The sequence below is a fragment of the Neodiprion fabricii genome, chromosome 7, assembly GCF_021155785.1.
Source record: "Neodiprion fabricii isolate iyNeoFabr1 chromosome 7, iyNeoFabr1.1, whole genome shotgun sequence".
NCBI classification, from domain to species: Eukaryota; Metazoa; Arthropoda; class Insecta; order Hymenoptera; family Diprionidae; genus Neodiprion; species Neodiprion fabricii.
In genome coordinates, this window is record NC_060245.1 from 18,170,582 (window position 1) to 18,191,499 (window position 20,918).

The following is a 20,918-nucleotide window of genomic DNA, read 5'->3' on the forward strand; positions in this document are numbered from 1 at the left end:
AACCTGCTTATTTTCGATATTTCAAATGGTCTGAAAATTGTGAAAAAAAAAATTCACGCCTGTCTTTGAGGCGTCTAGCCGAAGATCCGATAATTTGTTCACCCTATTATTCATTTTAGAGAGAAAGCCGCGCGCCTTTTAGTTTGCAAAATATATCTTGCCGCGAAGATTTTTTTGCATTCTTAATTTTTTTTTTTTTTCCTTTTTTCGAATCAAAATTTACAAAACGCCGGTCGTTTGAACAAAAAGTAACGAATTTGGTTCATCTTTTCGACGGTTTTTCGTTGAAAAAAAAATGGAAAGATTTCAGAAAAACAAAAAAAAAAGCTCCAATGTTGTGTCCAAATTTGATACGGATGGCTTGAAAATTCTTTTTTCAAGAGTGCACGGGGTTTTCGGAAAATCTTTGAGAGTAAAAAAAAAAAAAAAACAAAAAACAAAACATCGAAAAAAACGTTTAAAAATTGATTTTCAGTTCTTCGTTACGAGCGCTTTGATTTTTGCCATCAAAGAAATCAGATTGATTATCTTATTTTAACCAAAAAAAAGAAAATAGCGTGAATCAGTTATTTTTCTACCCGCACGAACGATGAAAATTTGATTTTACGGACAACCTGAGATAATGAAGAATTTTCGAATTTTATAATTATATACGGACGTCACGTATCCAGATACGAAATGTTTTTACACGGTGTACGTATACGAGTGTGTGACTAACTCGTGCGTGTCTACGTGCCAAAATATTTGAAATAAAAAAAAAAAGAAAAAAAAGAAAGAAACGATAGGAAAAAAAAAAAAAATAAAAAAATGAGCGATTAAACACGGATGCGGATGGCGAAGAGAGGAGCGAGTGTTTCGCTTTCGTCGTATGCCGGTGGTAATAAAACTCTCGCATCGTCAGCAAAACATGTGTTTTGTATCTTATTGTTAACACCTCGTTGTTATATATATATATATATATATCCAGTGCGAGTCCCAAGGTTATGCACCGCGCGAAAATATTACATTGTCGCAACGATTAACCGCACGTGCGATCAGCGAATCAGACTTGCGAAGATATTTCCGATAGAGAACAAAGAGAGGGAGAGAAAAAAAAAAAAAAAAGAAACCTAAATAGAAAATATTTAACAGACTTATAAAATTAAAACGACACCAACTGTATTGTATATTACAGGTGTCGAAACGATATTCCGAGAGATGTTCGTGTACTACACATACAAAATGCGTAGAAGGGAAAATTTACGTTCGACTAGAATTTTTATAATTTTAGCAAAGCAACTTCTTGTATACGGGGCATTCCATGTCAAATTTACTCCCTTTTTTCCCCTCACCATTTTTCATTCGTTCCGCGATTTTTCGCACGATTCTACCGTAACGTTTCAAGATGGCGTTTCGGTTGTTGAAAATGTTTAAGGTGCTGAAAAAAAAAAAAATAGAAGAAAAAATCGGCCCATCATCGACCGGGTGTCGGTGTGATCGGAATGAGAAACTGGATCTTACGGAATTTTTTCAGATCTTTAAAAACGACCGTTTTCGAAATGGGTTTGAATGATATTTGAAAACAAAAAAAAAAAAAAAAACGTTGGCGAAAAAAATTTGAAACAATTCAGGAGTGCATTTTTTTGGATGGTGGAATCGTACAAGAAATCGCGGAACGAATCGAACATGGTGAGGGTAAAAAAGGGGTAAATTTGACACGGTATGCCCCGTATATTAGGGTGATTAAAAAAAATCATTATTTTTTTCGTAAAAAAATTGGTTGCGAAAAAACGATTCGAAATTACGAAAAAATAATGCCTGCGCGCGGATAAATTTTTTACTCAAGATTTGGATAATAGCGCAAGTCGATTTTATGTATTTGTTTAAGGTTTTTTTGTTTCGTAAAATTTAGATGAGATCGTAATTGCCGGTGTAAATATATATATTTTACGAAGAAACCACAGGATACCTTTTTTGTAGATTTATTGTTAACAAAAAAGCTGTCTCGTTAAATTAGACATAATCCACTATTTCGTGAGATATTTTTCAAAAACGCATCGACTGAAAAAAAAAAAAAAAAACTATATATTTACACCGGCAATTACGATCTCATCTAAATTTTACGAAAAGAAAAAACCTTAAACAAATACATAAAATCGACCTGCGCTATTATCCAAATCTTGAGTAAAAAATTTTTCCGCGCGCAGGCATTATTTTTTCGTAATTTCGAATCCTTTTTTCGTAAAAAAATGATGATTTTTTTTTTAATCACCCTAGTAACCGTTTCAGCGACCTCGCGAATGCCCCATACGTGCACCGAAACATACATGTATATACATATGTATAAACCCTTTTCGCAGTCTAGACCGGCAGGTAAGAATCGGTCTCCTCGAGGCGTACGGCTTGCCGATTTAGTGGCGGATCGAATCCCTCTGAGGTCCGAAGTCGCGAGTCACAGCCTAACTTCAAAACTCAGCCGACTGTTCGCTTTTCTTCACGCCAATAAATTCCCTCTATTTCGCGTTTGAATGAAGAAAAAAAAAAAGAAAAAAAGAAAAAAAAAAGAAAAAAAACCAACACACACGTGTATGTAAATGTTTGAAAATTTCCTTATCTTTTTTTCTCCATTCTTTGCCATCAAATTCACACTCTGCGCAATTACGTTCGATCGAAAATTACACTGTGATTAGTCTTGGTGTTGTTTTTTTTTTGGTTTTTTTTTTTGGTTTTTTTTTTTTCCTATGTGTCATGTTTTTAGAAAAGATCGAGCCGATTTGATCCGTACGCTGTGAGTGATTGTCAGAAAAATCGAATAACGATTTTTTTATCGCACTGTTGTATTGCGAGAATGAATAATTCGTGGGATGATAGCAATGATGGACAAACAAACAATGAAAATTATAAAAATTGTTCAAACTTTTATTTTAAACGCTCGTGTAAAATTGGCGAAACGATTGTCTCAATCATACCAGAATTATTTTACTTGTAATTTTTTTATTATTGTACGTTGATTTTTATGGGAAACTTTCAGGGTTAATGTAAAATCACGAAAAATCAAAAAGTTGGATGTGGATGAATTTTTTTCTTAACGATGAGGCGAGATGAGCGAAAGAGATCGATCGATTCGTTGATAAGATTTATTATGCCGGGTCAAGATATTGGAAGGGAAGAAGAAAAAATTTTCAAAAATAAATAGATGTAGCAAGAAAAGTTTAACAAATTAACATATCGTTGCTGTAAAGCAGAAAATTATACGGATGTAATTAAGAAAAATTAGAATCGCACGAATCGAAAAGAGAGAGAGAGAGAGAGAGAGAGAGAGAGAGAGAGAGATGCATTTCAGGCGTTCTATAAAACATAAATATAAACATAAAATGTGAACAAGTATAAAATACAATAAAACCAACGACAAAGTTGAAACTAAAGTTGAAAAAGAATGAAAAAAAAGTGATAAGAATAGATGAAAGTATATGAAACAGAAATGAGTGATGAAAAAATACAGAAACAAATGAACAAGTCGGAGAATAAATAAATAAGTGAATATACGGATAAATAGATGGAAAACAATTGATAATAAGAAAAAGAACGAATGAAAGTGACAATAAAATAAGTCAAGACGGGGGAGAATTGATAAAACGATTTTTACCGGTGACAAAATAAGAACAACGTTCGCGTACGACGGAAAAAAGAAAGTAACGTAAAATCTGTAAAAAATAACGCAGTAATTGAGAGCCGACACAAGAAATATGAGAAAAAAAAAAAAAGAAATGCATATTTCCAACAGAAAAAATGATAAGTAGTGATAAGGCGGTAATTACGATACAAAAAATAAATAGTTTAAATTCTGATTACAACGACATTGAAAGAGAGAGAGAGAGAGAGAGAGAGAGAGAGAGAGAGAGAGAGAGAGAGAGAGAGAGAGCTAATACAAGTGATTTTAGGTATAATTATTAGACTGGGCCAAAAAAATTGACTTTTTTTTTTTTTGAAAAATATATTGAGAATATCATTCAGTATGGCAAAAAAAAAATTTCATGAAATTTTAAGCCCTTAATATTAACTTTAAGAGGTCTATCGTCGCTATTTTTGATTTTTAGTAATAATTTGATGTTTTACGTCAGAACTGTCGAAATATTGAAGCGAAAAAATTTATGTTCACTTATCCCTTTATAGAATTAAATTCCCTACAAAAAAGGTCGGATTATAGATTTTTGTCAGACAAGCCGTTTCCGAGTAATTAAGCTTAATAAATTGATATAATTAATCGAGAATTAATCGAGAATTAATCGAGAATTAATCGAGAATTAATCGAGAATTAATCGAGAAATTATATCAATTTATTAAGCTTAATTACTCGGAAACGGCTTGTCTGACAAAAATCTATAATCAGACCTTTTTGTAGGGAATTTAATTTTATAAAGGGATAAGTGAACATAAATTTTTTCGCTTCAATATTTCGACAGTTCTGACGTAAAACATCAAATTATTACTAAAAATCAAAAATAGCGACGATAGACCTCTTAAAGTTAATATTAAGGGCTTAAAATTTCATGAAATTTTTTTTTTGCCATACTGAATGATATTCTCAATATATTTTTCAAAAAAAAAAATAGTCAATTTTTTTGGCCCAGTCTAATAGTTATACAGCGGTGTAATTAGGTTTGCCATTGGTGAGTCAGTGTGGGAAAAGGTGAGCCGAAGGGTCAGGAGCGTGGAGGTGATAATAACCGGTAAATAATGGCCGAGACGCATTGAGAATGCGTGAAATATCTACTCCCTTAGATTTTACGAACCAGCAAGGCACACCTGGCCTGACCGAAAAAAACCCGTCAGTTGTCTCGTTCCGATAATCGCGCTATTCGCGATTTTCAATTAGCGTGAAGCAGCTCGCCGATTTGGCGCATACCTCGCGTACGGCTGTCGTTGAGAAAATTACTGCGGGAATAATTAATTTTGGGGGAAATTTTTTAAGGAAAAGAAACTCACGCCGACACTCGGATCGTTGGTCGATTCTTTGTCCGATTCCAGGGAAGTTTTTTCAAACTTGCCGATGTTTTTGGCAAACGGAAACGAAGCTGAAAACAGTTGAAGCAAAAATTGATGCCCAAGTTTTTCGATTCGAATCGAGATATTGATTCTCGGGAGATTTTTATAACCAGTTTTTGCGGTTCGAGTTTCCGGAATTATTATGCTGAGTCAAATTTGTAACAAGATCTTTGGTTTTTGAGCTCGCTGGTTACGAATCCGAAATCATGTTTGCGAAATTCAAGATGGTGGATCCAATATGGCGGACGGAAATTTCAAATCTAATCAAATACGGTCAAAAAAATATATACAGGGGTTTTTTAGGTAGCTGATTGGATTCGCGATACTGAATTTTCAAAATCTGATTTCATATTCGTAATCAGCGACCCCGAAAAACTCTTGGACGGAGGTTTAACTTTCTTAGAAATGAATGATTCCTTAAATTCTCACGATTTTTTTCAATCAATTTCTTTCCAACAACAATAATTTACATAATATCGCAATAATTATTCTCGAGTATTGAAAACTTATTAGCATATATACTGTAAGAAATAGCAAAAAACGTCAAAGAAATATTTTTTCAAAGGTCTATAATTATACAAAAAATTTGTATAATAATGAAACAGGTGTTAAAAATTGTTATTACCACTATGACTCAAAGTCTTCAAAATCATTTCCTCTTCGAGTATTTCTCGGTACGCTTTATAACGATCTTTAATTCTCTCGAAATTAAGGATGTGAGTAATCCCCCGACTCAATGTTTCAAACATTCTTCCACTTACACTTTTCAAATCAAGTAGTTATCTTCGACCAAGTTAGTAGTTAAAATTTCGAGTTCCCTGAAACGATTCCTTAATTGATCCACGATCCATACCGTATGGATCACGTGCCTGCATGAGCCAAAGGCATTCTGCTCGACCTCGACAAAAAGAGAGAGAGAGAGAGCGAGAGAGAAAGATGTCAGTCAGTCATAGGAAGGTGACATCACGCTGGCAAAGAACGTGCCATAGAGAAAAACATGGCCGTGTTGAAATTGTCCATTTTTGCACGAAACATTGCAAAAGAGCCGAGAGATAACCGAGATTAGCGGCAAAAGCTTCGGTTCTTTCAGCCTTCAAGTTCCGACACGTAACTCTTATTATTATTGATCTCCGCACAGTCTTGCATATATTTTTAATATACACATGTATATACGGATGTTTTGTTACTTCTTACAATAACAAATAACATACGTCGTTATATCACGTTGCGCCAATATCTTAAAACAGCTGTCGTACGTGCATTTCGGTTACATTTGCACGTTTCGCGCTATCGCGGGATAAAGAAAACAAAATAAAAAAAAAAAAAATTAGAAGCACAAAAACAGCGCGATTACCGATAAAACTGATTGACGCGGATTTGTTTTAGGCACGTGATTCGACGGAATAAACGATGCGGGTAAAAGGAAACTTGGCGTGATAAATTCCGGGGGTTGTTGTTTCATCGCAGCTCGCGGAAAGTTTGAGCTTTTCGTAACGATCTCCATGACACGGGTCTGGACACTGAGAAAGAAAAAAAAAAAAAATATTTCACTTCGGCTGCTCGGGATGGTTTTCGGTTAATATTATGTTTTCGAGTTCGTTGAATCCAAAAATTTGAACGCGAAATACGAAGCGTTTGCATAAAAAAAAAACAAAAAAACAAAAAAAAAAGCATAACAATAAGAAACAGAAAACCACAATTTCGATACAACGAACTAAACGATATTTCTTATGAAATTAATCAAACAATTTTTCGATGAAATGTGCTCAACAACGGCGGAAAACGGATATCCAGAATGTAGAAGGGTCGTTATTCGGAATCGTACGATTCGGAACGATCGGTATTCCGAAAGTAACCGTATAGATGGCTTGCCACCCGAATTTCACATTCCGAGTCTATCCAACTAATCTATTTTGAATCGTGAAATATTGTATACACAGGATCGAAAAAATTCTGCAATATTTTTATCTCATTAAAAGATTGAATACCACTTTTGATGTCATAAGCTTGTATTTCTTGGCTTCTAATGTGATACGAGTTATTGACTCTTCTCATATATCGCGACTCTTCGTTCCGACGATTCCGATATACCGCAATTCTATATTCCGAGCCTTCCACGAGACAACTACTCGGAGTTCCAACCGTTCTGATTCTTGATCCTTCGCATTTACGAATTCGAACAGATGAAAATTCTACTTTACGATCAATCCGAAGGTTATTTCATTTGTGTTCGCGAGCAATCGCATTTGCCTCATTCTGCCAACGGTCTTTCGGAATTTTTACCGGTTGTGTATTCAAAATTTTATAACTTCACAAATTCCGATACTTTTATATTCTATTTCCATTGTTTCTGTCTTAACGAAGATTCGTCACTTTCTTCTTTCGTGATTGTGAGTTTTCGATGCATACATACATATTTACGTTCGGAATTCCGACCGTTATGATTTTTAGTTTTTCTCATCTTTCACCCGCACCTATACATATACAGGACTTTGGTCTCTCGCCCAACATATAGAAAAAATGGTTTGTCTGGTTGAAACCGAAGGTAGAAAAGACACCCCTCCCCCCTACCACCCTTCTCGAACACGCCGTTCGTCGCGTATAAAGGCCGCAGGGACGATGGAAACGGGGTCCTCCGTCACCTCGGTAGGTCCACTAAATATCCGGATTTCCATTCCCCGGGCATGCTTACACCCGGAGGTGGCATACCTACAACCCACCCCGAAGGTCCGTTTACGCAGGGCGGCTTGCGCCATTTTGGATATTCGTACAGCGGTACACCGATCAGTCACACTTAACGTCAGGGTGAAGTGCCGAGCTAAGGGCTGTCGAGGTTGGGTACCGAAGCCGAAGGGCTCCACCCGTTGGTGGGTCTCCCTCTCCATCCCCGTCTCCCTCCCTCTCCCTCTCTCTCTCTCTCTCTCTCTCTCTCTCTCTTTCTCTCTTTCTCTCTCGCCTCGCTCCGGGCTCGGCCACGTCGTCCGGGGTCGCAGAACAAGGGAGAGAAGTTTGATTCGCCCGAGATTCCCGCTCCGCAATGCTTTCACATCCCGATCCCAACCCTCCGATAATCCCGCATCAGCTCCGGGAGAATCGTCGAGATTCGGTCACGAGGGGTTGCCTGGAACAGCTACGCAGTTATACCGATTGTAATTCTGCTAATTGTTGTTTGTGATCAGGCCCATTACTCGAGGGCCCAGAAAACTCCGGATTAAATTTATCGCTCACACTTATTCTACCCTGCCTAATTCTCTCCCTCTCTGATTCTCTCTCTCTCTCTCTTTCTTCGCTTGGACAGATGTCACACGTACCTCTGACATTCGCTTTAACCAAATTACGGGCATCTGCGACGCGGTGTTGATGTTTTATACACTTTATTAGGTGTCGAGATGTGTTTAAGGTTCGGACTTTTGTAGACCATACAATCCGACGTCGATCCAAGTCTGTAACCATGTTTGATGCTGGCTTTCTCAATCGAACGCAAGTATTTTTGCAGAGTGTTTTAGTACACACTGGATCACCTTGACATCACACTTTTTCACAGTCCAATCCATAAAACATTCTTCATCGTATCGTATATTATACGTTTCTTGGAATTAAGAAATTTAACCATCGAATGGTCAAGGAACGCATCTTTAGACGTTTTACGGATGTTCGATGGATATTTTTAAACAGTTTTTGTTAGTCGGGATTTGGATCCAGTCTCTCAATACCAGAAAGCGCGAAATCATGTGAACCGATAAAATTCCGATCCATCCACTTCGTTGTTCATCCTGATTTAAAAACAAACAGAAATTTCTCACTCATCCCATATCGTGAGTCCAAAGATCGTCTCACCGTCATCGATTTATTGGTTTGTCAATTGTTTCAAGGAATCAGTTAGGGTGTCGTACTCTAAGGGTATAGTTGACAAACCAATGAATCGACGAATGAGAAATTTCTGTTCATTTTTAAATCTACGATGTATCGGCTTTGGTAACCTTACAGTACCAGGTACTTGAGGATCGTATTTAATGCGTAGTTCAATCTGTGGTAGGTATGGCCGAAAATTGACCACAATGACTAAAAAAAAACATGGTGTACGGTAACCTTAGACGATTCTTAATTGGATCTGAAGTGACACGGAACGTTTCTCCATTGCGAAAAAAGAATTTCTTTCATTCGTCAAGAACCGGCGATTTTTCGAGACAGTGTTTCATTCTTTGTGGCAGCTTGAGGGGTTATAGCTAGTCAGTGGGCCGAAAACAAGCGATTTTTTAAGAATTTATCACGAAGAGACATTTCAATTTATTAATATAAAAATTCATATACATATTGGGGGGGGGGGGAACGTTGAACTTCGTTCTGATATTTTTTATTTGTAAAAACAATGATTTTAAAGCTGCTAAAAATGTTAATTGTTACCAAAACGGTGGCTTCACAAAAAAAAAAAAATCGATTATCCATAAAAATGTTTCCCTTAATTTGTTTAAAAATGCAAAATATTTATCGGCAAGAAAAAACCTTCGATCAAGGATTGAAAAATATATTTACAAAGCTGGTGTTAAAATTTGATACCGATCGGTTAAGCCGTTTCCAAACTATCTTGCTCACCGACTTTGAAAACATGGTTTCGAGAAAATGGCGTTCACAGTTTCAAAAGCACTTTCAAACGCTCCGTGGCGTCTTTGCAAACGTGCGCGTAACTTGGAGAATATTTGTCGGATCGACATGAAACTTTCTGTGCATATACTCTAAGGTGGTCCTTATTCAGGGTGTTGACGAATTTTTAGCAGACTATCCTCCAAATCAACTTCAAACAATTCGAAAACAATCGCCTAATTTTTTCAGATTTTTACATCGAATCTAAGATGGTCCGCATTGTGATCGAAGTTTCTTACGGAAATTAACATGGGTAAAACTTTTTCTCTCGGTATATATTTTATTGCAAGAGTGACAATGTTCCAAATAATCTGTAACCGCGAGATTTTGGTGAGAATTAGTGCTACTGTCTGGGAAAAAATACACATCATCGTACGAGGCAATCTAGACGAATTGCACAACCACGAAACCTGACTTTCTTCTTTTATTCAGAGGAAGTGCAATTCGTCTAGATTGCCTCGTACGATGATGTCTATTTTTTTTCATACAGCGTCGCCAACGCCGACTGAAACCTCGCAGTTGCAGATTTTTTTGGAACATTATTACTTTCACGATAAAATATATAGTGCGAAAAAAAGTTTTTCTCACGTCATTTCCGTAAGAAACTTCGATCACAATCCGGGCTATCTCAGACTTGCTGTGAGAATCTGAAAAAATTTGGCGACTCTTTTCAAATGATTTGAAATTGATTTCGGTGATGGGGCGGTGAAAATTCGTCAACGCCCTAAACAAGGACCACCCTAATATACTCGGATGCATTTACATTACACTGAGAGAAATATTTAGTTCCGGTTACAGCTCGGTCCTTAAATATTTTCATTTTTTACCACGATCGAAAAACATAGTTCTAGGTAGAAAATGGAAATTAGTTTTCTAGCCGTCACCGGAAAGTCTATCATCCGTTGCTATTCTTTCTCATTGCGATCACTCCTGCTATATTTTCTTCTAACTGTTGCGAAAATTTAACGCTCGTGCAAGAATAAATTGACGTTGAAGCCTCGATTGACTAAATAAGTAGAATAAACGTCACATACTGATTTTGCGTTGCAATTATCAAAAAAGGATCGACGATAGCGCAAAACGTTTACGCGTACCTCGTTTTTCGTAATTCCAACAATATTCAAACAGTATTTTTAACGATACCTGTATTACTGAATTTTTCTAGTCACTGTAACAAATGAAATTTTTCTCAGCGTACGAGAATGAAATAAAAAAAGAAAAACAATCGTCTTTTGAAAAATGCTGACTAAATACAACCCCCTTAAGCCTTCCTCGTCCTCACCTTGGATCAAAGCCACTGGCAATGAAAGGCTTCCGAGTTCTGATCATCGACGACGGATGTCGTCGAGCCGTGCCATCGTAGCTAAAAGAGAACGCGCTCATGTTTTAACGCACACGCTTGTAAACATGCGGGCATTTTTGATTTGGTCCGGCTGTTGCCTCCTGAGACTGGAGAGACTCGGGTTTCAACCGTGCACCAGGCGTCTAAACACAGGCTCGAATTCGTGATCAATAAACCCTGGCAAACCCATCAACCTGCCTGCCTTCTCGCCCCCCAAACCCCTCCGCCATCCTTCCTTCCTCCTCTGGTTCACTGTGACAAATCTCGTCGAGATATTTGCGTCGTATGTGTACGTGTGCAAGCTTTGTGCACCTTGTACGACTGCACGTATGACCCACAAGTATTTGTTCACTTGGTCACCAACCGTACATCGTAAACAATAACGAATATCCAGCAGTGCCAATTTTTAAGTGCGCTAATTAGCAGCCACTGTCGCTTTTGACATCCGTCAAACCACGTTGATCGTACTCGGTGTTCGTGTGAATCATGATCTGCCAAAATGTTCTGCTTTCCAAGTCGACGTTTAACGTCCTACTTCTACTACCTGTAACTTCAAACGTTTGAAGATAGTAAAGCATGTTCAATATCCCGATTTACTAATTGTTAAGTTTAAGCTCAAGGTGGGGGCTGTTTAGAACCTCCTCTAACCCTTCCGAATTAGAGTTAAACCTGGTTGCCTGAAATCCTCCTTTAACGCTAAAAATCTTACCCCGTTGATGAAGGTCCATCGATTCTGATTGATTCTGATTGAGTATACAAAAATGTCGAAATGGCCGTGAATGTATCTATAGAGACGGAGTTACAGGTCCGATGTGGGAGCAGTAAATCGAACATCATCGAAATAGTTTCAATCCTCTACCAATAGCGCCAAAGTAAGGTTTGGCACTTGAACCTTTAGCGAGTTGGAGGTTCAACGCGTGGTTCGTTCTTAAATTTTTCGAAGCAAGATGGTCAGGATGTAGGATCTCTAGCTTCGGTTTCCTTCAAACTAAGTCGACACGAACCTTGGCAGTATCAAACGTAGACGCTAAACATTTCCACTTGGTTTCCGCATCGTTTCATCCATTCGACGATGCGTGTTCCTATCGTTGGGTCTTTCTCAACCGTCTCTACGGCAATGCAATCGTTCGTCGAAGTCTCTGTTCCTCCTTGGCCACCTTGATGTCCCTACCGGACTATGAGAGCACCATAACGGAGGAGCTCGGAGGAGTGAAGAGGGGGAGGATGGAGAGGGCCGCGTATTGCTTTACGGTTCTTGACGTTACGCTGACGCGACACAATGCCCTCTTTTGCTGACTGGTCGCAGTCGTATCTGAGGATTGGGGCCCCGAACGAGTATGTTGGCATGTTGGCTGATGTAGACGACACATTACGCGCCCCGTGTTCCGAACTCCGTGGATCGTACTTGGCAGGCCTGAAGCACGGTTGTATCAAGTATGAGTTTTTATACATTCGCACGTACATTTTGCTCAATATTTTAAACCGCGTTCTAAGCTTGTATAACGAACTCTGCCCACAATATCGGGCGCTGCATAAACTGCAACAAACAAGACCGAGGTCGTGTATGCGGATTTTGACTCCATGCTTCACTTGGAGTATAGTCGACGTTTCGAGTTCCTCCGCATATTGTAGGTACGGCTCTCTCACTCTCTCTCTCTCTCTCTCACATTCTCCCGGAGTTCTGCTCTCCGGAGCTGACTAATTGCAAACCTCTGCAACAACGGCTCGTGTTACTTCGTCCCTTGAACTAATTGCATATTAAGTAAATAGCTTCAACGGTTGCTTTTGCGACTGTAGATATGCACTTCTGGCCAATGGTTGGTGCTCAGCTACATGCTCTCGCCTTCTTTGCGACACGCTTGCTCAATGATATTTCGACGAATTCATCGAGTGACGTAATTCGGTACCGGAGTCACCAAAGATACTGAGGAGATGGAACGTCGCGACGACGAGGTTTATCTTAGATTTTAAGTTCGAACATCCGTTCGGCGAAAAAATGCAAGCTCTCAAGTAAAATATTGACAATTTCTAAGATTCGTCGATACTTTGAACCTGGGATGGGCGATGTTCAGAAAATAATCGATTACACGAATCGATAAACTTTCAAAAAAAAATCATACAATATCACAAAATTAGCGAAAGAAAAGGACTTGAATGAAAAAAAATAAAAAAACAAACAATTAATCGAACGGTGAAAAAACATCGACAGAAAATTACGCATCGCCCATTCCTGTATACTTTGAACGCTTGCAGAGCGAATCGAAAATTTTATAGAGAAGAAAATCAATTTCCTACGACGATTTTCAACGGTGTGGTAAGATTGGCCGAATTATTTATTTTAATCGTTGTTGGTATCGTTTACTTTATTCTTTTATTGTTTTTTTCTTTCGTCTCTCCACCGAGTAGATACAGCGAATCTACTGTACACATGTACGGAGGTATGTAAATAAATACGTATGTATACGTAGAGGAGCGTGCGTGATCTACGGTAGTTTTTTAAACAAACATATAACTATATATGAGCTCGCAGATTTTGTACACGCGACTGGAGAACGCGAGGACGTGCAACGGTAGAAGAGCTGCGAAACAATATTTGAAGAGATTTACGCGTTCGTTCGAATGTTTTCATAGCGTAAATCCGCGGCATGCGCGACGAGAATGACAACTGGGTGCAAAATGCGAAGGTTCATATATTACAAGTTGTATTTACATTCACCGAGTCTGTATGTAACGCGTATCCGTGGTGGGGAAATGAAAAAAAAAAAAAAAAAAATCTGTCACGCACACGTTCGATAAGGAAAAAAAAAAAAGTTGCACAATTTTGTCCGAAGTGTAGCTTAAAGCGTTTAATATTTTTTCGATATTATCCTTAACGGTATTTCAACAATTTGTTTTTTTTTTTTTTTTCTTTTCAAAATCAATTTTTCAACAGTCCTTAACATTCTTACGTTCGTAAGATTTTAATCGCTGAAAACTGATCTAAAAACTCATGGCGAATCACAGTGTACGATACTTCGGTTAAGTTGAGTTTTTCAACAAGCTTTGAAATACGAATCTTGTAAGACTGTCTTGAAAAATGTTTGAACACGAAAGACGCTGGTAGTTTATTGAAAGAAATCCGTTGACCAGAATTACGAAAAGTTGTGATCCGAAGAATTTGATCGGGTTTAATTTTCCGTACGAATTGTTTTACTTGCATATTTCGGGTTAAAAAAAAAATAAAAACATGTTAAACGTTTTTCGTTGAAAACGGAAAAAGAAAAGAAGAAAAAAAAAAAAAAAAAATCGTCGTCGACCCAATTCCGATTCATCCGAACTGAGTTCGAGAGTAAGGGTGGTTGGTTTGTCGACTTCGTCTTGCTGAGATCCTCTTCAAACGTACCGGGAGAATTATTATTCGGGCTGATAATTATAATCGTCGGCGTTTAATTCTTCATATATAATCTGACGCTACCCCGAAGTGGCAAACAGCAAATTGGATTTCTCAGCCTCGGGAATGGAGAAGAAAGGGCTTATTTCGGATGTTTGTTCTTTCAAAGGGTCGGTGTCGTAATACATATACATATACATATATATATATATATATATATATATATAAGGCGACGCCCCCGCCCCCCTCTCCCACGGGATGCCATCCTTACTATACGTACTCCGCGGGAAGACATAAACTGCGCAAGGGATGCTGGGACACGAAGTATGCTAATAATTTAGGCCTTGGCTGTATAATATCTTACGTCACAGCGTCAACCACCAACCACCGCCTAGTCTTTCAGCTATTATTCGGAAGCTCTCCTATTATAACTGTATATGGGTACGTACGCATGCAAAACCTCGGCGTCTTGTGTTATTATTGTTGTTGTTACATCGAGAGGTTCTCTTGATATTGTTTAACTTGTTTCATTTTCATTGGTTTGAGACCAATGATACTCAGCACTGAAAAAAACTTGGCAAACTGATTTTGCGTTGCAATAGCCAAAAAAGGATCGACGACAGCGCAAAACGGTTACAACGAACAGTTTTTTTAACGATACCTGTTTTACGGAATTTTTCTAGACACTGTGAGAAATGAAATTTTTCTCAGTGAGACCGGAGCAAATCTTCGCTGATGAGAATAGAAATTCTCTGAGATCAAACCGGTCGACAAGTGACAGTAAAACATATACCCTATTGCGAATTAAGATGATTGATTATTTATCGACAAAATTGTCCGTCTAGAGTAGCTAATTTAATTTGCCACGACGAGAGCAAACGTCGTGAATTTTTGCGTATGAAATTTGAGATTCGTTGCGGTAGAAGAAGAAGAAAAAAACACCGCAAGAGTTTTAACGCGAAAATCATTCGTTGCTCCGAATATCGTGAAAGTGAAATTCTGTAACAGATACGATTTTGTAGGGTATCGATTGCGTTGTGATCCGAAACGAAGAAGATTAATGATTTTTGAAACCGTAATATAAAATGAACGTTGCGTTTACATTGATATTTATTATTCAAACGTCGAGTCGTTGAAAATTTCATTCGTCGGTCGGATCGTTGAAAAACTTTCCGCACGTTCAAATTTTTTTTCCGATCAACTCGCATTTAATTACAGGCGTATATTTTCCGTCGATCGTTCGTAGGATGAGAATATTTTCCGATCCTCGCGACAAAAACTAGCTTCAAGAATCAAGGACCTGCAGGATTGTCGGGTCCCGTATCGTCGCGAGTGCGCAACGAGAAGCGTCGATCGATCGAATATAATCTGTCGATGAATCTGAGGTGCGCGTTATCTGCGCCAAGATATCTTAAATCAATTCATCCCTCCGTTCGTCGATCGAAAAAGACAGATGATCTCAAGTCGTGGGAATTCTATCGATGCTAAATGATTTCTCCTCTCCTCACGCGCAACAAAAAATTGCCTTGTTCGATAACGAAATCGAAAAAGAATATAGCAAAAGAGAGCTAAAATAAAGAATCTTTGTAAGTCAATAATAGACGTTCATTTTTATACGTTCTTCAAGTTGGCATATAAACCGCCCCGTTACGATGACGTAACAAGTTTTTTTTTTTTTCTTGTTATTTTCACGGGTTCCGAAATCCCCGTAACACTCTACACGGAATTCCTGACCTAGATTACGAAGCGTTGAAACGCGCGGTCACAAAAATTGGGGGTGTTGGGTTACGGCACAGAAAAATAAAAGTCAGTGAGTGAATATCGGAATAATCCCGAGTCTTTCGGAGAAGACAGTCGGGGGTGTGTTTGATTGTCTTGAAAATGATGCATCGTCGGAGCAAGGAAAACATCCCGACTCCACCCCTCGCAGCTTGCACGGAAAGCTTCAACGAGAGGCTGGAAGATCGCTCTCATAGAAAAACGAGTGAAAATATGCGGCGGAAACGGAGCTAATCCGTTCGCTGGTTGCCGAGTCGTGCCTCGTGCCGGAATTTCAGTTTTCACGACGCATTGAGCTGGTCACGAACGCCCCAAAATCACCCCCGCCGTCGACCTTCTTACGACCGTTTAACAAATTTTTCATGACCGACTCAATGGCGGAGATGAATTTTTAACTTCCGTTCATTTTTCGGGATAATTCTTCACCGAAAACCATTTCCAGAGTCTTCATTCAACGGTCACGAAACTTTTTCACCAATTCTCAATGCTTCGATTATGTACATCCCGTTTTATTCTTTTTTTTTTTTTTTTTTCTTCTACTTCGCACTTCGCTCCATTCTTCGGATATCCAGAATATTGTAAATTTTATAGGTGAAAAAATTTTAATCTGGCGATCGAATCACGGAAATCCATTGAATTGACAAATTTCACCGAAAACTGAATGTTAATTCTCGTATGGTTGGAACTACCTTAAGACGTTAGTTTATGCAGAGGAAAATCGGTGACGATCGAATGAGAGTGATTTGTTGATATCGATCAAACAAATTTCGTATAAGAATTTACGGGTTTTGAAAGATTCGAATGGATTTTAAAGATGTAATACGATTTGGAATAATTTCAATGGTTACGGAAGACGCGAAAGGATCCCAAATAATTTTAAACGATTTTATCGTATAACGCCAAATTTTTACGCAACTTTTCACGACGTCCATAAATTCGTAACAATTTCAAATAATTTCACTAGATACATACGTCGAATGATTTTTAAACTAACGCTAAGCGACGTCAAGGATTTTTTAAGATCTACAAATATATATTATGCGGTAATGTTTCACAATTTTAGGAGCAAAGTTCCGCGAGAATTCATTAAAAGTCGTTAGAGGGTTCGATTTTGCAATGGTTTACGTAGTTTTTGTAACATCGAGCTTCCTCACGTCGGATAAAGTATCGAAAAGTTCGCGAATATTAATTATCAGGATTGATTCGAAACCAAAAAAAAATTAGCTGATCGGTAAATTTGAACGAGACTGAAGTTAACGTTAACTTGACAGAATTTTCAAAGAACAAAAAAAAACCCCTGCTTTGCAGCAGCAGAAATACTTTAAACGGATTGAGTGTACAAGAGACGAGTACATTCGGTGAAAAATTTGGTTGTAATGATTAAAATTTGGTCCTGGCAAAAAAATTTCAGGGTTAACACAGACTCGAGCAAACGTTGTTTTGACGGAACAAAAAAGTTCAGTTGATTTTACAGCGCGCAGAAAGCAAAATGTTTGATCAATGTCCGAGAAAAGGTTTCGCACCACAATTCCATAGATTCTGTTGAGAATGCGAAATCAGATCTACGCAGTGAAATCATTTTGTAAATGTTGATAAATAATTGTTCAGTTGTTGTAACTGAAAAAATGATTTAATGATGTTGGATCACGAATGATTTAGTTCTACCGATTATACCAGACAGATGCCTGGAGTCCCTTCCAATAACTGCTCGTATTACTTCTCTTGCGAGAAAGGATTTTCAACGCGTTACAGAGGCTATTTTGACACTTGGATAAATTTTGATTTTTGTAGATTTACGATTTAACATATTATTTGGTAGCTATAATCAATTGATAGCTCTCGTGATTTCGTAAATTTGACTAACCTTTATCCACCGAATAGATTTAGCGAACTATATGAAACGATTTATTGTTAGTTGAATCTACCAAAGGTTGTTCAATATTTTGATGACACCGTTAAAACAGTATTATTTCATTAAATAGACTAAATTAAAATCGAGATTTCGTATTTACAAGTATCTATATTATATTCAATTAAATTTTTTTGTAACTTCGAGCCAATTATTTAATTAATTTTTCCATTTATAACAAAATATTGCGTTCCGACGAGAAAATTTTTTCCGAAATACATCGACAAATTGATTTCCGTGAAAAAGTTGAACGTTAAACTCTGACACCGGGTTTCGGACGATCCGAAAATTGCGAAATTGTGATTTTGCGAAAAGGGCAAATTATCGAGAGTAAAATCGCAAAATCCAGCCTCGCCAATTCACCCAACGGTATGTCAAACCGTTGTTGTTGTATGAAATAATTCCATGGGTATACAGAATGATTCACATTACGGCGCGTTGTTTCGTCAATGTTTATGCGGCAGCGGCTTAGCGGCCTTTCGACACTTGACAAAACACAGGAAACGGGTAGGTAGGAACAAATTCCACCCACCGAATCCTCCTCGTACCTACAGTCGGAATTTCGAATTTCTCAGCTCTAAAATAAGGTCACATTTCTCTACGAAGTCTCCGTTAATCGGGCCTCGATTCACTCGATTCCGTGAAAGTTTACTCCTTTCAAATAAAAAATAAGTCGAATAAATAAATAATAAGTATTGTATTCTCAGACCGACATCGCAACGGCTTTGATCGTAATAAAATAAATCCAATTTCAAACTGTCTCAAATTGAATTTAAAAGAACTATCGTTTCGTACTTTTACTTTTTACTTTAGCATCGTGTTAATAATTGTTTACATATTCAAAGAGTTTGAATAGTCTTCTAAAAACAAAAGAAAATGTATAAAAATCTGAAACGTGTGCCGAGAGAGAAGTGAAAAAAAAAAATATCGTAGATTTTACATCTCCTGCATTGTATATATGGACAGAATTGTTTTTTTTCTTTTTTTTTCAGTTAAATTTACATCAATCGTGGCAAGATTTACAAATCCGACAATGAGAGTCACAGTTACAATATGTTTATGTAGGTAATTCTACCGCAATCGATGTAGTTTCGACTCCAAAAAAGAGCCGTCCATTTATTTACCACAGAAAGATGTAAATCTATGTAAGAATTTTTCACCTGATACTCGTATCGGAAAAAGGTCCCGAGACCTTTTCTACCTGTCACCGACTTAGCCAATCCACAAACAACGTCTAGATTAATTTACAAGCGAAGGTAGCTCAGAGCTGTTGGAACAAGTGTTTAAAGGCATTGTTGGCGTGCGAAATACCTTTAAAACGCCACATCTGGACACCAGATGTGGGGATATTCCAACAGACACTCGCGGTGCAATGAGGATGGTCTTAGCGGCAGGTTCAGTGCGTAAAAATACCTGCGTCGCAAGTTTGAATACGTCTATTGTAGAGTACAATGCAAATGGACTGCACCTTCTACATTGCCAACACGTGTTACCTAGATTTTCCAAACTGGTATAATAAACCGTTAGTTACGACCGTTTGACCCTCCGTGCTTATGTCCCGCACTTCGCAACACATGGTTTGCATTAAGATAAGCTTTTCTCTACCTGTTCACCGCAATCCTGCAGCCTGTCCAAACTCACCATTAAGCGCTTTTCCTCCCTCGCTTACGACAACTTGGTATACTCGCTGCAGGTTCAGACCCGAGACATTGGTAGACATCTTTCCAGATAATTCCCTTACACCGTGTATTGTAACCTGAATTTAAAAACAGTTAGACTAAGTCTGGTCCGATTGACAAGTTAGACACAGGTGTCTACGACAATTTCTTTATGAATAACAAAACTTCTATGACCGATGCAAACCGGCATCCGTTCGTAACAAGACGCGCGATGTAAAACAATGCAAATGTCTATCGTTCGTTAGTTAAAATTGTTCGTTATAATACGAACTCCTGTAGCGAGTAACCTCTTGAATGATACAGCACCTGATGTTACGGAATGAAGTGACGAAAACGTTAAAGAATTCATCACGGTGCGATGGGTTTGCAATTTCATCGACTAAATCCAATCCCGTGTAGAGATATGCGGATAATTATTCCAATGAAACATTTTTCATTCAACGAGATCAACGATTTTCCACACAGAGTTAACGATGGAGAAGTTTTACAGTGGTAGGATGAGATCTGACGTTCATACTTTTGCCGGATTCTTCCTCACCTTGTCACAAACCAAATTTTTAGTCGACTTATACCGCAAGAGCGGACTCAGGAAACGCATAGAATATTTCCTCTTTGACAGCTTCTCTCATTACACAATAAATCGGTAACCTGAAAACATTGAAGGTTTCTACAGTGAGACGTAAAGGAATCGCAGCTCAACTAAGAATGTTAAAATTTTATACGAGGCAATACCAATCATCGATTCAACGATTTCATTCGGAAATATTCAGTGTTGATTAAAGTTGAGCGAAATTTAGTTACTTTCATTTAGACTCCCGAATAACCGTATACCGACAAGATCCAACGAGGGATTAATCTTTTCTAACCTCGATCCGTTTACGCATATCACGGATGCACTCTTCCGTTGACGGTTCCCAATGGTGGTAAAAAGTAACTACATTTCCGTACACCATTGGAAGCTGATCTCGAGCAGTTTCATTTGGAACTCGAGGTCTTGCCCCAGTTGAAGGTTGGAAATGAAATTGACAATCAAGGTTCCCGAGTTAGTCCATTGAAGAGTTGGGACTTTCCCAGCGGCCTTCTCGGCAGGACTTGCCGATTATCGACGGGGGTTCGGTCGGAAGGTCGCTCGTCAGGGGAACAGTGCAGCCACCAGCAATTGCCTTTCCCTTT

The 20,918-nt window shown here is 38.1% G+C and overlaps 1 protein-coding gene across 5 annotated transcripts in view; it reads left to right on the plus strand.

Annotated features, from left to right (window-relative positions):
• Positions 1–20,918, plus strand: part of LOC124187193 (protein single-minded) — a 60,921-nt gene that overhangs the window by 16,384 nt on the left and 23,619 nt on the right. Inside the window, exon 1 of one of the 5 annotated variants that reach the window (XM_046579552.1) lies at positions 4,638–4,709. The exons of 3 other annotated variants lie outside the window; for them this stretch is intronic. Coding sequence is in view for 1 of the 2 variants with exons in the window: in XM_046579549.1 (XP_046435505.1) it covers positions 14,816–14,819 (4 nt within the window). In the remaining variant the exon portion in view is untranslated. Of the gene's footprint in view, positions 1–4,637; positions 4,710–14,713; positions 14,820–20,918 lie in introns of those variants that run through there. One more of the 5 variants, XM_046579549.1, reaches the window with a different exon arrangement.